This window comes from Scyliorhinus canicula, chromosome 13 (genome assembly GCF_902713615.1).
Source record: "Scyliorhinus canicula chromosome 13, sScyCan1.1, whole genome shotgun sequence".
Classification (NCBI taxonomy): Eukaryota; Metazoa; Chordata; class Chondrichthyes; order Carcharhiniformes; family Scyliorhinidae; genus Scyliorhinus; species Scyliorhinus canicula.
In genome coordinates this window covers 9,601,140-9,617,813 of record NC_052158.1, presented here as the reverse complement: position 1 = coordinate 9,617,813, position 16,674 = coordinate 9,601,140, and the positions used below count along the sequence as shown (strand labels likewise).

General features: G+C 52.9%; 1 protein-coding gene across 1 annotated transcript; it reads left to right on the top strand.

Annotated features, from left to right (window-relative positions):
• The first annotated feature begins 936 nt into the window (after positions 1–936).
• Positions 937–15,931, top strand: LOC119976460 (LIM/homeobox protein Lhx9-like). Its single transcript, XM_038816997.1, has 5 exons — positions 937–1,074; positions 2,577–2,779; positions 6,189–6,553; positions 9,117–9,310; positions 15,644–15,931. Exons 1-5 carry the CDS (start codon positions 937–939, stop codon positions 15,929–15,931), a joined length of 1,188 nt encoding a protein of 395 aa, XP_038672925.1.
• Positions 15,932–16,674: the final 743 nt, after the last annotated feature.

Sequence of the window (16,674 nt, the reverse complement as noted above, 5' to 3'; positions counted from 1 at the left end):
CACTGTCCTTTCCCCCTCTGGGACTGGGTGGGACAGTGGGTCAGACACTGTCCTTTCCCACTCTGGGACTGGGTGGGACAGTGGGTCAGACACTGTCCTTTCCCCCTCTGGGACTGGGTGGGACAGTGGGTCAGACACTGTCCTTTCCCCCTCTGGGACTGGGTGGGACAGTGGGTCAGACACTGTCCTTTCCCCCTCTGGGACTGGGTGGGACAGTGGGTCAGACACTGTCCCTTCCCCCTCTGGGTGGGACAGTGGGTCAGACACTGTCCTTTCCCCCTCTGGGAGTGGGTGGGACAGTGGGTCAGACACTGTCCTTTCCCTCTGGGTGGGACAGTGGGTCAGACACTATCCTTTCCCCTCTGGGACCGGGTGGGACAGTGGGTCAGACACTGTCCCCCTCTGGGACTGGGTGGGACAGTGGGACAGCAAGCGATCACCCAGTCTGGGTTTAGTCTCTCCAATGTAGATTTGGCCGCATTGGGAGCAGCAAAATGCAAGAAACAAGATTGAAGAAGGTGCACGTGAAGTACTGCTTCACTTGAAAAGTGTGTTTACGGTTTGAGATGGTGACCAGGTATCGGGGCAGGTGTTCCACCTTCTGCAGTTGCATGGGAAGGTGCCATGGGAAGAGGATGAGCTGTTGGAGGTGATGGAGGAGTTCAGCAAACTACAAGCCCAAGCTTTAGTTTCTAAGAGAGTGTTACCTCACACCTGCCCGGCACAGACAGGCTGTCCTGGTGTCAGAGAGTACCGCGTTTAAAGAAAGTTGACAAGAGATGAGAAGTGAAGCCCAGTCACTGTGGTGCTCTTGACTAACAGTTTCGATTTTCCTTCGAAGGAACAGCAGCCATCGCCCAGGCTGTGAGACCGCACAAGGCCTGAGGTCTGAGGGTTCAAGGGTCGTGCTACATTTCACATGATCCTCCCGCAGGGATGGACGGGGACTGCAACTTTCAGTATTCCACCATGTTGTTGCACGGATTCCCAGAGGATGAAATCCGGGGAGCGGTCCTTGAGGATGGCGATGCTTCATTCCAGGTTGGCCTGGGTCTGGAGATGGACATGCAGGAGGTGAGTTGTATGTGAGAACTGGATTGTGATACTGGGGCTGACAGGACAGATGGAGGCTGGAGACAGGAACACGGCTTAAAGCAGGAAAGAGGCCATTTGGCCCGCGGAGCCTCTGCTATCTGCCTGAAAGAGCTCTTCATTCGCTCCCACTCAATGTCCAGCCTCACTCTCCACCCACCCTCACACTCTCCACCCTCCCTCACACTCTCCACCCTCCCTCACACTCTCCACCCTCCCTCACACTCTCCTCACTCACACACACTCTCCCCTCCCTCACACACTCCACCCTCCCTCACAAACTCCACCCACCCTCACACACTCCACCCTCCCTCACACTCTCCCCTCCCTCACACTCTCCTCACTCACACACACTCTCCCTTCCCTCACACACTCCACCTTCCCTCACACACTCCACCCTCCCTCACACACTCCTCCCTCCCTCACACACTCCACCCTCCCTCACACTCTCCTCACTCACACACTCTCCCCTCCCTCACATACTCCACCCTCCCTCACACACTCTCCCCTCCCTCACACTCTCCCCCTCACTCACACACTCCACCCTCCCTCACACTCTCCACCCTCCCTCACACTCTCCACCCTCCCTCACACTCTCCACCCTCCCTCACACTCTCCCCTCCCTCACACTCTCCACCCTCCCTCACACTCTCCACCCTCCCTCACACTCTCCACCCTCCCTCACACACTCCACCCTCCCTCACACTCTCCTCACTAACACACTCTCCCCTCCCTCACACACTCCACCCTCCCTCACACTCTCCACCCTCACTCACACGCTCCGCCCTCTCTCACACTCTCCACCCTCACCCACACTCTCCACCCTCCCTCACACTCTCCACTCTCCCTCACACTCTCCACCCTCCCACACACTCTCCACCCTCCCTCACACTCTCCACCCTCCCTCACACTCTTCACCCTCACTCACACGCTCCACCCTCCCTCACACTCTCCACCCTCCCTCACTCTCCACCCTCCCACAAACTCTCCACCCTCCCTCACACTCTCCACCCTCACTCCCACTCTCTTCCCTCCCTCACTCTCCACCCTCCCTCACACTCTCCACCCTCCCTCACACTCTTCACCCTCACTCACACGCTCCACCCTCCCTCACACTCTCCACCCTCCCTCACTCTCCACCCTCCCACAAACTCTCCACCCTCCCTCACACTCTCCACCCTCACTCCCACTCTCTTCCCTCCCTCACTCTCCACCCTCCCTCACACTCTCCACCCTCACTCTCCCTCACACCCTGCACCCCCACTTCGCCACCCTCACTTTATCCACCCTCGCCCTCACTCCCCACCCTCAATCTCCCTCACACCCTTCAGCGTCACTCTCTCCACAATTGCCATCCTCATTCTCCTCACTCTCCACCTCTTATTTTCCCTGTCGAGAAGATTTGTCATTATTAGTGATGTTTGAATTTGGAGTGATAAACGTTTCATGATGTCAGTTTACTTTACTCTCTCTCCTATTTCCAGGGCCTGCGACTTGACCTCAGCACCAAGGCGGCGGTATGCGCGGGCTGTGGAGATTCCATCTATGATCGTTATGTGCTCTTTGCGGTGGATCGACCGTGGCACGCTCGTTGCCTAAAGTGTTGTGTGTGCGATCTGGCCTTGGGCTCCGAGCTCACTTGTTTCTCGAAAGATGGCGACATTTACTGCAAGGATGATTACTACAGGTAACGCACATCCCATCAGAGAATGGCGGAGGGAAAGGCCAACCAATTCTCTCTGAACATCGGCCAAATCTGTCACCAAACTCACACAGAAGGGGACCCCCTGAACCTCAACGTTGAACTGAACCCTACCTCATAAATCAGCAACATTAAACCAGATATATCAACCACCAAACCACAACAATAAACTTCAGTAACAACTCCAAACCCAAGTGTGAATCCACAACTTTAACCAAAACACCAACACTAAACTTAACCCCAAATCCCCAACACTAAACTCAACTCTCCCCAAATCCCCAACACTAAACTCAACTCTCCCCAAATCCCCAACACTAAACTCAACTCTCCCCAAATCCCCAACACTAAACTCAACTCAACCCAAATCCCCAACACTAAACTCAACTCTCCACAAATCCCCAACTCTAAACTCAACTCTCCCCCAAATCCCCAACACTAAACTCAACTCTCCCCAAATCCCCAACACTAAACTCAACTCTACCCCAAATCCCCAACACTAAACTTAACACTACCCCAAATCTCCAACATTCAACTCAACTCTACCCCAAGTCCCCAACACTAAACTCAACTCTCCCCAAATCCCCAACTCTAAACTCAACTCTCCCCCAAATCCCCAACACTAAACTCAACTCTCCCCAAATCCCCAACACTAAACTCAACTCTACCCCAAATCCCCAACACTAAACTTAACACTACCCCAAATCTCCAACATTCAACTCAACTCTACCCCAAATCCCCAACACTAAACTCAACTCTCCCCAAATCCCCAACTCTAAACTCAACTCTCCCCCAAATCCCCAACACTAAACTCAACTCTCCCCAAATCCCCAACACTAAACTCAACTCTACCCCAAATCCCCAACACTAAACTCAACTCTACCCCAAATCCCCAACACTAAACTTAACACTACCCCAAATCCCCAACATTCAACTCAACTCTCCCCCAAATCCCCAACACTAAACTCAACTCTCCCCAAATCCCCAACTCTAAACTCAACTCTCCCCCAAATCCCCAACACTAAACTCAACTCTACCCCAAATCCCCAACACTAAACTCAACTCTAACCCCAAATCCCCAACAGTAAACTCAACTCTACCCACATCCCCAACTCTAAACTCAACTCTTCCACAAATCCTCAACTCTAAACTCAATTCAGCCCCAAATCCACAACACTAAACTAAACCCTACCCCAAATCCCCAACACAAAACTCAACTCTACCCCAAATCCCCAAAATTCAACTCAACTCTGCCCCAAATCCCCAACACTAAACTCAACTCAACCCCAAATCCCCAACAATAAACTCAACTCTAGCCCAAATCCCCAACAATAAACTCAACTCTACCCCAAATCCCCAACATACAACTCAACTCTCCCCAAATCCCCAACACTAAAGTCAACTCTACCCCAAATCCCCAATTGGAAACTCAACTCTAACCCCAAATCCCCAACATACAACTCAACTCTCCCCAAATCCCCAACACTAAAGTCAACTCTACCCCAAATCCCCAATAGGAAAGTCAACTCTACCCCAAATCCCCAATAGGAAACTCAACTCTAACCCCAAATCCCCAACATTCAACTCAACTCTACCCCAAATCCCGAACATTCAACTCAACTCTCCCCAAATCCCCAACACTAAACTCAACTCTACTCCAAATCCCCAACACTAAACTCAACTCAACCCCAAATCCCCAACATGCAACTCAACTCTATCCCAAATCCCCAACACTAAACTCAGCTCTGCCCCAAGTCCCCAACACTAAACTCAACTCTACCCCAAATCCCCAACACTAAACTCAACTCTACCCCAAATCCCCAACACTAAACTCAACTCTACCCCAAATCCCCAACACTAAACTCAACTCCAACCCAAATCCCTAACACTAAACTCAACTCTACCCCAAATCCCCAACACTAAACTCAACTCTACCCCAAATCCCCAACACTATCTCAACTCTACCCCAAATCCCCAACTCTAAACTCAAGTCTACACGGAATCCCCAACATTCAACTCAACTCTACCCCAAGTCCGCAACACTAAACTCAACTCTACCCCAAATCGCCAACAATAAACTCAACTCTACCCCAAATCCCCAACATTCAACTCAACTGTACCCCAAGTCTGCAACACTAAACTCAACTCTACCCCAAATCGCCAACAATAAACTCAACTCTACCACTAATTCCCAAAATTCAACTCAACTCTGCCCCAAATCCCCAACACTAAACTCAACTCTAGCCCAAATCCCCAACAATAAACTCAACTCTACCCCAAATCCCCAACAATAAACTCAACTCTACCCCAAATCCCCAAAATTCAACTCAACTCTGCCCCAAATCCCCAACACTAAACTCAACTCTAGCCCAAATCCCCAACACTAAACTCAACTCTAGCCCAAATCCCCAACAATAAACTCAACTCTACCCCAAATCCCCAACAGGAAACTTAACTCTAACCCCAAATCCCCAAAATTCAACTCAACTCTACCCCAAATCCCGAATATTCAACTCAACTCTCCCCAAATCCCCAACACTAAACTCAACTCTACCCCAAATCCCCAACACTAAACTCAACTCAACCCCAAATCCCCAACATGCAACTCAACTCTATCCCAAATCCCCAACACTAAACTCAACTCTACCCCAAATCCCCAACAATAAACTCAACTCTACCCCAAATCCCCAACACTAAACTCAACTCTACCCCAAATCCCCAACAATAAACTCAACTCTACCCCAAATCCCCAACACTAAACTCAACTCTACCCCAAATCCCCAACACTAAATTCAACACTAACCCAAATCCCCAACATGCAACTCACCTGTACCTCCTTATGTGTCTCTGTGTCCTATTCTATTGGCTATTCTCTCATTCAAAACACCTTGCATCATGTTACTTTGTTCCATTAATGCAAAGTTTAGTGGTTGTGATTGCATATATTTTGCCAAATCCTCACCTGCTATCCATGATTTTACATTATTGATATTGTGCCTGTTAGGATCAAAACTAGCTTTGATCTGGTGAAGTCCTCTTTAATTTAGTAATCAATTTTCACACAGTCAGTTCCTCCAAGCTGTGGTGGGATAATGACCAGATAATCTTTCTTTTTGTGATGATGATTGAGTGACACCGGGTAGAATATTCCCACACCTCCTCCAAATATTGGCCGTAGAATTGTTTTAGTGCCCTAAGATGGCTGAGGGGGTCTTGGTTTGATGTCACATCTGAAACACGGCACCTCGAACTGTGCTTCCTCAGTATTGCACCACCAGGGGCAATAGTCTAGATTTGGCAATTGTGTTCCTGGAGTTGGATTTGAACCGGCAACTCAGGCCTACTGGTTGAGCCCCCACCCACGCTGTCCCTTTTCGTTCTTTTTCCCTTTACCCAGGAGGTTTTGCGTCAAGCAGTGTTCCCGCTGCCACCTGGGGATCCCGGCCTCGGAGATGGTGATGCGGGCGAAGGAGGAGGTTTACCACGTCAGCTGCTTCACGTGCGCCATCTGTGGCGAGGCACTGGTGACGGGCGACCTCTTCGGCACGCGGCAGGGCCTGGTGTACTGCCAGGCCCACTTTCAGCTGCTGTGTCGGGAGGAGGATGAGGCCAGGCTGATGGACGGCCTGACAGAGCTGGCCTTCCGGGTCGACGAGGGAGTTACGGTGACCCATGGGGACAGTGACTGGATCACACGGAGGGGCAGTGCCCGCAAGAGGAGAGGCAGCAAATTCCACACCGAGGGAGATGACTTGAATCTAGGTTTGTTTCACTGAAGCCATTTTTAACCTCATCCTTGTAAATATTTGCGATTGACTATATTTAAAAAGAATCTTGGAAAGTGGACCGGAGAGTCATTACTATATATATTCAATTATCTGTTTGAAAAAGCTACATTGCCAGATAGTTAATGTCATTCCTACATTTAAGAAAGGGGACAGAAAGTGTCCAGGGTGTTGTGGACCTGTCAGCTTAACATTAATTGTCGGAGAAATAATGGAGAGAACAGAAGAGCGTCTGAAATGAGAAATATTGTCATGAATAGTCAGCAAGGATTACAAAAGAGGTACTCACACTTGCTTGACCGACTGTATTGAATGTTTAGAGGAGGTAACAGAGAGCAGATAATAATAATACAGCGGATGTAATCTATCTTTATTTTCTGAAGGCTTTTGATAAGTTGCCCCATAATAGACTCATAGGGTCAGCGAATGGGGATCAGGGGACGAATGGCAGAATGGTTGGCAGCGAGCTTCAAGACAGGAAGGACAGGGAGCAAAGGGGTGTTTTTTTCAGAATGCCAGAAGGTGGGAAGTGATGTTCCTCAAGGATCACTGCAGGGACCACGGGCGTTCACCGTTTACATCAACCATTTGGACTTTGGAATGAAAAGCAAAATTTGCGGATGACACCAAATTGGCGGGAGTTGGGGGCAGAGGGGGGGGTGCGGGGTTAATCAATGCAGGGGAGATCTGAAACAAATTTGGAAGGACATTAATAAACTTGTTGAATGGGTAGCTGTAATCAACAGGTAAAAGGGCAGCACGGTAGCATTGTGGATAGCACAATCGCTTCACAGCTCCAGGGTCCCAGGTTCGATTCCGGCTTGCGTCACTGTCTGTGCGGAGTCTGCACGTCCTCCCCGTGTGTGCGTGGGTTTCCTCCGGGTGCTCCGGTTTCCTCCCACAGTCCAAAGATGCGCAGGTTAGGTGGATTGGCCATGATAAATTTCCTTTAGTGTCCAAAATTGCCCTTAGTGTTGGGTGGGGTTGCTGGGTTATGGGGATAGGGTGTAGGTGTTAACCTTGCGTAGGGTGCTCTTTCTGGGAGCCGGTGCAGACTCGATGGGCCGAATGGCCTCCTTCTGCACTGTAAATTCTATGTAAATGTGAGGCAGTCTGTTTTGGCAGGAAGAATGGGAGGTCAGTTGTTACATGGGAGGTGCAGATGTTGGTGAGTTAGAGGAACAAAGGGAACTTGGTACAATTCAAATTACTTAAAACTGCGCCAGAGGTCAGCAAGATCACAAAAAAGAACAGCAAGCTCTAGGGGTTATTGCTAGAGGAATAGAATTGTGAAGTGGGGAAGTTATTCCTTGTTTAAACCACACTTAGTAGCTCTGAATGCAGTGTAGATTGTAAAATACATTATTCAAAGGATATAATGGCACTGGAGAGGGTGCAGAACAGGTTACAAGAATGATACCAGATCTACGTGGATATGCACATCAGGAAAGGATTGACAGGCCACGTCACTTTTCTCTCGAAGAGTGTTGGAGAAATCTTTGAAATAATGTAAGGTTTTGATTGAGAGGACCGAAAGAATGTTGCCTCTTATGGGGAAGAAGATAACGAAAGATCATCGATATAAGATAGTCACCAAGAAATGAAACAGGGAATTCAGAAGAATCCCCTTTCCCAGAGAGTGGTGAGAATGTCTGGTCTATAAATGTGGCTTTGGGCCTACACCCCACGGGGTGCACATTTGCCCTCTGAAATAGCCCAGGGATCCACTGGGATGGAGCAAATCAAATTAGAGGGGTATAGGAAGTACAAAATTAGGAGAGCAAAAAGAGGACGTGAAAAACACTGGTGGCCAAAATAAAGGAAAATCCCAAGATATCTTGTAAACATATTCAGGGAAGAAGGGTAACCAGGAAACGAATCGTGCCTATTAGGGGCAAAAGCGGCAATCTATGTGTGGAGCCAAAAGACATGGATGAGGTATTAAATAAATATTTTGTAGAGGCGTTCACTATGGAGAAGGCTGATATAGGTATAGGAAGCAGAGAGGGAACTGTGATATAATTGAACAGATTAGAATTGAGAGGGAGAAGATGTTTTACGGGTTTAAAAGTGGATAAACTGCCAGGCCCAGATGAGATATGTCGGAGGCTGTTCTGGGAGGCAAGGGAGGAGATTTTGGGGCCTCTGATGCTAAATTTTCAATCCTTACTGGTCACAGGAGAGGTGGAAGAGGATTGGAGGACAGCTAATCTGGTACCATTATTCAAGAAGTCAAGTAGGGATACATCAATTCATTACTGGACAGTGAGTCTAACATCAGTTGTCGGGAAATTATGGGAAGAATTCTGAGGGACAGGATCGATATCACTTGGGGAGTCAAGGATTAATACAGGATAGTCAGTATGGTTTTGTCAAAGGGAGATTATGACGAATAAATTTGGTTGAATTTATCGAGGAGGTGATTAGGAGCCAGAGTGGGTGTTTTCATTGACTGGCAAGAATGTGTTACCTCCCGTTGTTCCTTTCCGTATGGATTCTGTGATTCTGTGTAAGGTGTTGTTTCTGCATTGTGGTTTCAGTCTGTTCTGAGGTAGAGCAGAATCTGGAGGAGCCTCGGTACTGCGGGCAGCAGAAGGCAAAACGCATCCGTACCTGCTTCAAGCACCACCAACTGCGCACCATGGAGTCGTACTTTGCAGTCAAACACAATCCAGACGGGAAGGACTGGGAGCAGCTCTCCAAGAAGACTGGCCTTCCCAAGCGAGTCCTCCAGGTGAGAACAGCTCACAAACTCCGGTTACCCAGCCCCCAGGCAATGCTTAACGCACGGCAGAAAGTTAGCTTGACGATGCAGCAAGCAACGTTAGGGTCTTTACTGAAACGAGCTTGGAGTACAGGGGTAAAGTAGTCAAGGCAACATACTGCAGATGCTGGAATCGGGAGCAGCAAATACTGGAAAACCTCAGCAGGTCTGGCAGAATCTGTGGAGAGAGAAAATGCAGTTCATGTTTCAAGTCCCTACGACTCCTAGTCCGAGCTGAAGTAGTCTTATCCGAATGGTACAGTTTGCGTGAGGCCACATCTGGTATCCTCTGGGCAGTTTTGGTCTCCACATTTAAGAAAGGATATTTGTATTGGAAATGAGACAGTGAATGTTCAGTCGATTAGTCCCTGGGAGGAGGTTTTTTTTCCCGATGGTGATTGGCTGGGTCAATTGGGCTGGAATTCTCTGGAGTTTAGCAAAACGAGAGACAATCTCATTAAAATGAAGTGCTTGACAGGGGTGGATACTGAGAGATTGTTCCCTCCTGGCTGGGGAGTGGGAAACACCAGGGCGCAGGGTCATAAGAACATAAGAACTAGGAGCAGGAGTAGGCCATCTGGCCCCTCGAGCCTGCTCCGCTATTCAATGAGATCATGGCTGATCTTTTATGGACTCAGCTCCACTTTCCGGCCCGAACACCATAACCCTTAATCCCTTTTTTCTTGAAAAAACTATCTATCTTTACCTTAAAAACATGTAATGAAGGAGCCTCAACTGCTTCACTGGGCAACCAATTCCAGAGATTCACAACCCTTTGGGTGAAGAAGTTCCTCCTAAACTCAGTCCTAAATCTGCTTCCCCTTATTTTGAGGCTATGTCCCCTAGTTCTGCTGTCACCCGCCAGTGGAAACAACCTGCCCGCATCTATCCTATCTATTCCCTTCATAATTTTAAATGTTTCGATAAGATCCCCCCTCATCCTTCTAAATTCCAACGAGTACAGTCCCAGTCTACTCAACCTCTCCTCGTAATCCAACCCCTTCAGCTCTGGGATTAACCTAGTGAATCTCCTCTGCACACCCTCCAGTGCCAGTACGTCCTTTCTCAGGTAAGGAGACCAAAACTGAACACAATACTCCAGGTGTGGCCGCACTAACACCTTATACAATTGCAACATAACCTCCCTAGTCTTAAACTCCATCCCTCTAGCCATGAAGGACAAAATTCCATTTGCCTTCTTAATCACCTGTTGCTCCTGTAAACCAACTTTCTGTGACTCATGCACTAGCACACCCAGGTCTCTCTGCACAGCAGCATGCTTTAATATTTTATTGTTTAAATAATAATCCAGTTTGCTGTTATTCCTACCAAAATGGATAACCTCACATTTGTCAACCTTGTATTCCATCTGCCAGACCCGAGCCCATTCAATTAACCTATCCAAATCCCTCTGCAGACTTCCAGTATCCTCTGCACTTTTCGCTTTACCACTCATCTTAGTGTCATCTGCAAACTTGGACACATTGCCCTTGGTCCCCAACTCCAAATCATCTATGTAGATTGTGAACAATTGTGGGCCCAACACGGATCCCTGAGGGACACCACTATCTACTGATCGCCAACCAGAGAAGCACCCATTTATCCCAACTCTTTGCTTTCTATTAATTAACCAATCCTCTATCCATACTACTACTTTACCCTTAATGCCATGCATCTTTATCTTATGCAGCAGCCTTTTGTGTGGCACCTTGGCAAAAGCTTTCTGGAAATCCAGATATACCACATCCATTGGCTCCCCGTTACCCACTGCACTGGTAATGTCCTCAAAAAATTCCACTAAATTAGTTAGGACGACCTGCCCTTTATGAACCCATGCTGCGTCTGCCCAATGGGACAATTTCTATCCAGATGCCTCGCTACTTCTTCCTTGATGATAGATTCCAGCATCTTCCCTACTACCGACGTTAAGCTCACTGGCCTATAATTTCCTGCTTTCTGCCTACCTCCTTTTTTAAACAGTGGTGTCACGTTTGCTAATTTCCAATCCACCGGGACCACCCCAGAGTCTAGTGAATTTTGGTAAATCATCACTAGTGCATCTGCAATTTCCCTAGCCATCTCTTTTAGCACCCTGGGATGCATTCCATAAGGGCCAGGAGACTTGTCTACCTTTAGCCCCATTAGCTTGCCCATCACTCCCTCCTTAGTGATAACAATACTCTCAAGGTCCTCACCTGTCATAACCTCATTTCTATCAGTCGCTGGCATGTTATTTGTGTCTTCCACTGTGAAGACCGACCCAGAAAACCTGTTCAGTTCCTCAGCCATTTCCTCATCTCCCATTATTAAAACTCCCTTCTCATCCTCTAAAGAACCAATATTTACCTTAGCCACTCTTTTTTGCTTTATATATTTGTAAAAACTTTTACTGTCTGTTTTTATATTCTGAGCAGGTTTACTCTCATAATCTATCTTACTCTTCTTTATAGCTTTTTTAGTAGCTTTCTGTTGCCCCCTAAAGATTTCCCAGTCCTCTAGTCTCCCACCAATCTTTGCCACTTTGTATGCTCTTTCCTTCAATTTGATACTCTCCCTTATTTCCTTAGATATCCACGGTCGATTTTCCCTCTTTCTACCCTCTTTCCTTTTTGTTGGTATAAACCTTTGCTGAGCACTGTGAAAAATCGCTTGGAAGGTTCTCCACTGCTCCTCAACTGTTCCACCATAAAGTATTTTCTCCCAATCTACCTTAGCTAGTTCTTCTCTCATCCCATTGTAATCTCCTTTGTTTAAGCACAAAACACTAGTATTTGATTTTACCTTCTCACCCTCCATCTGTATTTTAAATTCCACCATATTGTGATTGCTCCTTCCGAGAGGATCCCTAACTATGAGATCATGAATCAATCCTGTCTCATTACACAGGACAAGATCTAGGACCGCTTGTTCCCTCGTAGGTTCCATTACATACTGTTCTAGGAAACTATCGCGGATACATTCTATAAACTCCTCCTCAAGGTTGCCTTGACCGACCTGGTTAAACCAATCGACATGTAGATTAAAATCCCCCATGATAATTGCTGTACCATTTCTACATGCATCAGTTATCTCTTTGTTTATTGCCTGCCCCACCATAACGTTACCATTTGGTGGCCGATAGACTACTCCTATCAGTGACTTTTTCACCTTACTATTCCTGATTTCCACCCAAATGGATTCAACCTTATCCTCCATAGCACCGATTTAATCCCTAACTATTGCCCGGATGTCATCTTTAAACAAGGGTCGATCATTTAGGACTGCGATAAGGAGAAATCGCCTCATTCAGGATTGTGGCTCTTTGGAATTGTCTACCGGGCAAGTGAAAGGGCTGGGAGGGGGAGGAGCATGGGCAGGGGAGGGGCAAGGGAGGGGAGGGGCAAGGGAGGGGAGGGGCAGGGGAGGGGAGGGACGGGGCAGGGGAGGAGAGGGGCAGGGGAGGGGAGGAGCAGGGGCAGGGGAGGGGCAGGGGAGGGGAGGGGCAGGGGCAGGGGAGGGGAGGGGCAGTGGAGGGGAGGAGCAGGGGCAGGGGAGGGGCAGGGGAGGGGCAGGGGAGGGGAGGGGCAGGGGAGGGGCAGGGGAGGGTCGGGGAGGGGAGGAGCAGGGGAGGGGAGGAGCAGGTGCAGGGGAGGGGCAGGGGAGGGAGGGACAGGGGCAGGGGAGGGGCAGGGGAGGGGAGGGGCAGGGAGGAACAGGGGCAGGGGAGGGGAGGGGCAGGGGAGAGGAGGGGGAGGAGCAGGGGCAGGGGAGGGGCAGGGGAGGGGGAGGGGAGGGGGAGGAGCATGGGCAGGGGAGGGGCAGGGGAGGGGAGGGGCAGGAGAGGGGAGGAGCAGGGGAGGGGAAGGAGCAGGGGCAGGGGAGGGGGAGGGGAGGGACAGGAGAGGGGAAGGGGAGGGGCAGGGGAGGGGGAGGGGCAGTGGAGGGGAGGAGCAGGGGAGGGGGAGGGGAGGAGCAGGAGAGGGGAAGGGCAGGAGAGGGGAAGGGGAGGGGAGGGGCAGGGGAGTGGAGGCGCAGGGGAGTGGGAGGAGCAGGGGCGGGGAGGGGGAGGGGGAGGGGCAGGAGAGGGAAAGGGAGGGGCAGGGGAGGGGAGGAGCAGGGACAGGGGAGGGGGAGGGGCAGGGGAGGGGAGGAGCAGGGGCGGGGCAGGGGAGGGGAGGAGCAGGGACAGGGGAGGGGGAGGGGCGGGGAGGGGAGGAGCAGGGTCAGGGGAGGGGCAGGGGAGGGGCAGGGGAGGGGAGGGGCGGGGAGGGGAGGAGCAGGGGAGGGGGAGGAGCAGGGGCAGGGGAGGGGCAGGGGAGGGGCAGGGGAGGGAGGGACAGGGGCAGGGGAGGGGCAGGGGAGGGGAGGGGCAGGGGAGGAACAGGGGCAGGGGAGGGGAGGGGCAGGGGAGAGGAGGGGGAGGAGCAGGGTCAGGGGATGGGCTGGGGAGGGGGAGGGGAGGGGGAGGAGCATGGGCAGGGGAGGGGCAGGGGAGGGGAGGGGCAGGAGAGGGGAGGAGCAGGGGAGGGGAAGGAGCAGGGGCAGGGGAGGGGGAGGGGAGGGACAGGAGAGGGGAAGGGGAGGGGCAGGGGAGGGGGAGGGGCAGTGGAGGGGAGGAGCAGGGGAGGGGGAGGGGAGGAGCAGGAGAGGGGAAGGGCAGGAGAGGGGAAGGGGAGGGGAGGGGCAGGGGAGTGGAGGGGCAGGGGAGTGGGAGGAGCAGGGGCGGGGAGGGGGAGGGGAGGGGCAGGGGAGGGGGAGGGGAGGGGCAGGAGAGGGAAAGGGGAGGGGCAGGGGAGGGGAGGAGCAGGGACAGGGGAGGGGGAGGGGCAGGGGAGGGGAGGAGCAGGGGCGGGGCAGGGGAGGGGAGGAGCAGGGACAGGGGAGGGGGAGGGGCGGGGAGGGGAGGAGCAGGGTCAGGGGAGGGGCAGGGGAGGGGCGGGGAGGGGAGGAGCAGGGGAGGGGGAGGAGCAGGGGCAGGGGAGGGGAGGGGCAGGGGAGGGGAGGGGGAGGGGCAGGGGAGGGGAGGAGCAGGGGCAGGGGGGAGGGGCAGGGGAGGGGAGGGGCAGGGGAGGAACAGGGGCAGGGGAGGGGAGGGGCAGGGGAGGGGAGGGGGAGGAGCAGGGGCAGGGGATGGGCAGGGGGGAGGGGAGGGGGAGGAGCATGGGCAGGGGAGGGGAGGGACAGGAGAGGGGAGGAGCAGGGGAGGGGAAGGAGCAGGGGCAGGGGAGGGGGAGGGGAGGGACAGGAGGGGAAGGGGAGGGGCAGAGGAGGGGGAGGGGCAGTGGAGGGGAGGAGCAGGGGCAGGGGAGGGGGAGGGGAGGGGCAGGAGAGGGGAAGGGCAGGAGAGGGGAAGGGGAGGGGAGGGGCAGGGGAGTGGAGGGGCAGGGGAGTGGGAGGAGCAGGGGCGGGGAGGGGGAGGGGAGGGGCAGGAGAGGGAAAGGGGAGGGGCAGGGGAGGGGAGGAGCAGGGACAGGGGAGGGGGAGGGGCAGGGGAGGGGAGGAGCAGGGGCAGGGGAGGGGAGCAGGGACAGGGGAGGGGGAGGGGCAGGGGAGGGGAGGAGCAGGGTCATGGGAGGGACAGGGGAGGGGAGGGGCGGGGAGGGGAGGAGCAGGGGAGGGGGAGGAGCAGCGGCAGGGGAGGGGAGGGGAGGGGGAGGGGCAGGGGAGGGGAGGAGCAGGGGCAGGGGGGAGGGGCAGGGGAGGGGAGGGGCAGTGGAGGGGAGGAGCAGGGGCAGGGGAGGGGAGGGGCAGGGGAGGGGAAGGGCAGGAGAGGGGAAGGGGAGGGAGGGGCAGGGGAGTGGAGGGCAGGGGAGTGGGAGGAGCAGGGGCGGGGAGGGGGAGGGGTGGGGCAGGAGAGGGAAAGGGGAGGGGCAGGGGAGGGGAGGAGCAGGGACAGGGGAGGGGGAGGGGCAGGGGAGGGGAGGAGCAGGGGCGGGGCAGGGGAGGGGAGGAGCAGGGACAGGGGAGGGGAGGAGCAGGGGCAGGGGGGAGGGCAGGGGAGGGGAGGGGATGGGGCAGGGGAGGGGAGGAGCAGGGGCAGGGGAGGGGGAGGGGCAGGGGAGGGGAGGAGCAGGGGCAGGGGAGGGGAGATGGTGCAGAGGTGGGGAAGGGTAATGGGCAATGGTAGGGCAGGCTGAGGGGCAGGGGTTGAGCAAGGAGGTTCATGGCGGGAGGTGGGGCATGCGTATGGCTGGCGTGGAGCAGTCTTGGGGCCGGGGATGGGCAGAGGTGGGGCAGGGTGGGTGTGCGGGGCGAGGGAAGGGGCTGCGAAACGTTCCTGCCCGATGGGTAGATGTTTATTTGTCCCCTTTTAACTGTTTGTAGGTTTGGTTTCAGAATGCTCGGGCTAAGCTGCGGAAAAGCCTCCTGCAGGAGGAGAATACGGACAGCGACACCGTGTCAGACCCTCACGAGCTGCCTCACTCCCCATCGGTTGCGGCCCAGCAAAACTCCGGAGCCCTGGGGCCCCCCAGTCCCCTCTTCTCCACCCCCAGTGGCACTGCACCCTGCCCCCAGCCAACCAGGCCTACCATGGCACCCATCTTTCTGAACTTCGACCCCACGGAGCCTCCTGATTCACTCCAGACAATCGACCGCTCCAACCTGTGCTGACGATGCTTTACCAAGGACAAGGTGACCCCCACCATAAAAAAAAAACACTTCCCGTGGGATCTCGGCACAGCTGCACTGGGAAGTGGCTCTCGGGAGAGGCTTTTTTTGGGAATACGTATTGACACATTTGAAAGGGAGAAGCTAGATAAGCATGTGAGGGAGAAAGGAATAGAAGGATATGGAGGTAGAGTGAGATAAAGTGAGGAAGGAGGCTTCTGACCAGTATAGACCAGTTGGGCCGAATGGCCTGTTTCTGTGCTGTACTCAATTTAACATATTGTAACTGAAGGGGTTAGGACCCAATAAACTGACTTGCTGCTTGGGAATTAATGGTCATCACGCAGCAAGTCCCACCCTCCAGATAGATATACATCGCCAAGATCATGGAGGGTTTGGGATTAGGCAACAATTCCTTCCTCTCCTGTTGGCTGTTGAGGCAACTGGCTCCCATTCACTTCAAGAACTCTCTCTTTGCCCCTCCTGCAAGGCTTCTCACAACGGGCTGGATTTATCTTGGGGTCAGTTTGGGATCATCCCAATGTTGCCCGGGTACTATGCCAATCAGACACGTACCGCAAGTATACCAAACCTCCCGCGATTGCCCTGGTGGCCCCAGCCATGAAAGCTACATCTTCAGGATAACGGCGTGAGCAACTCGAGGGAGAGAATGAGAGAGAGAGCAATCTTGAGGGAAGACATCACACACACAGAAATATTCATTTTGTTTCAGTTACTTTGAACAG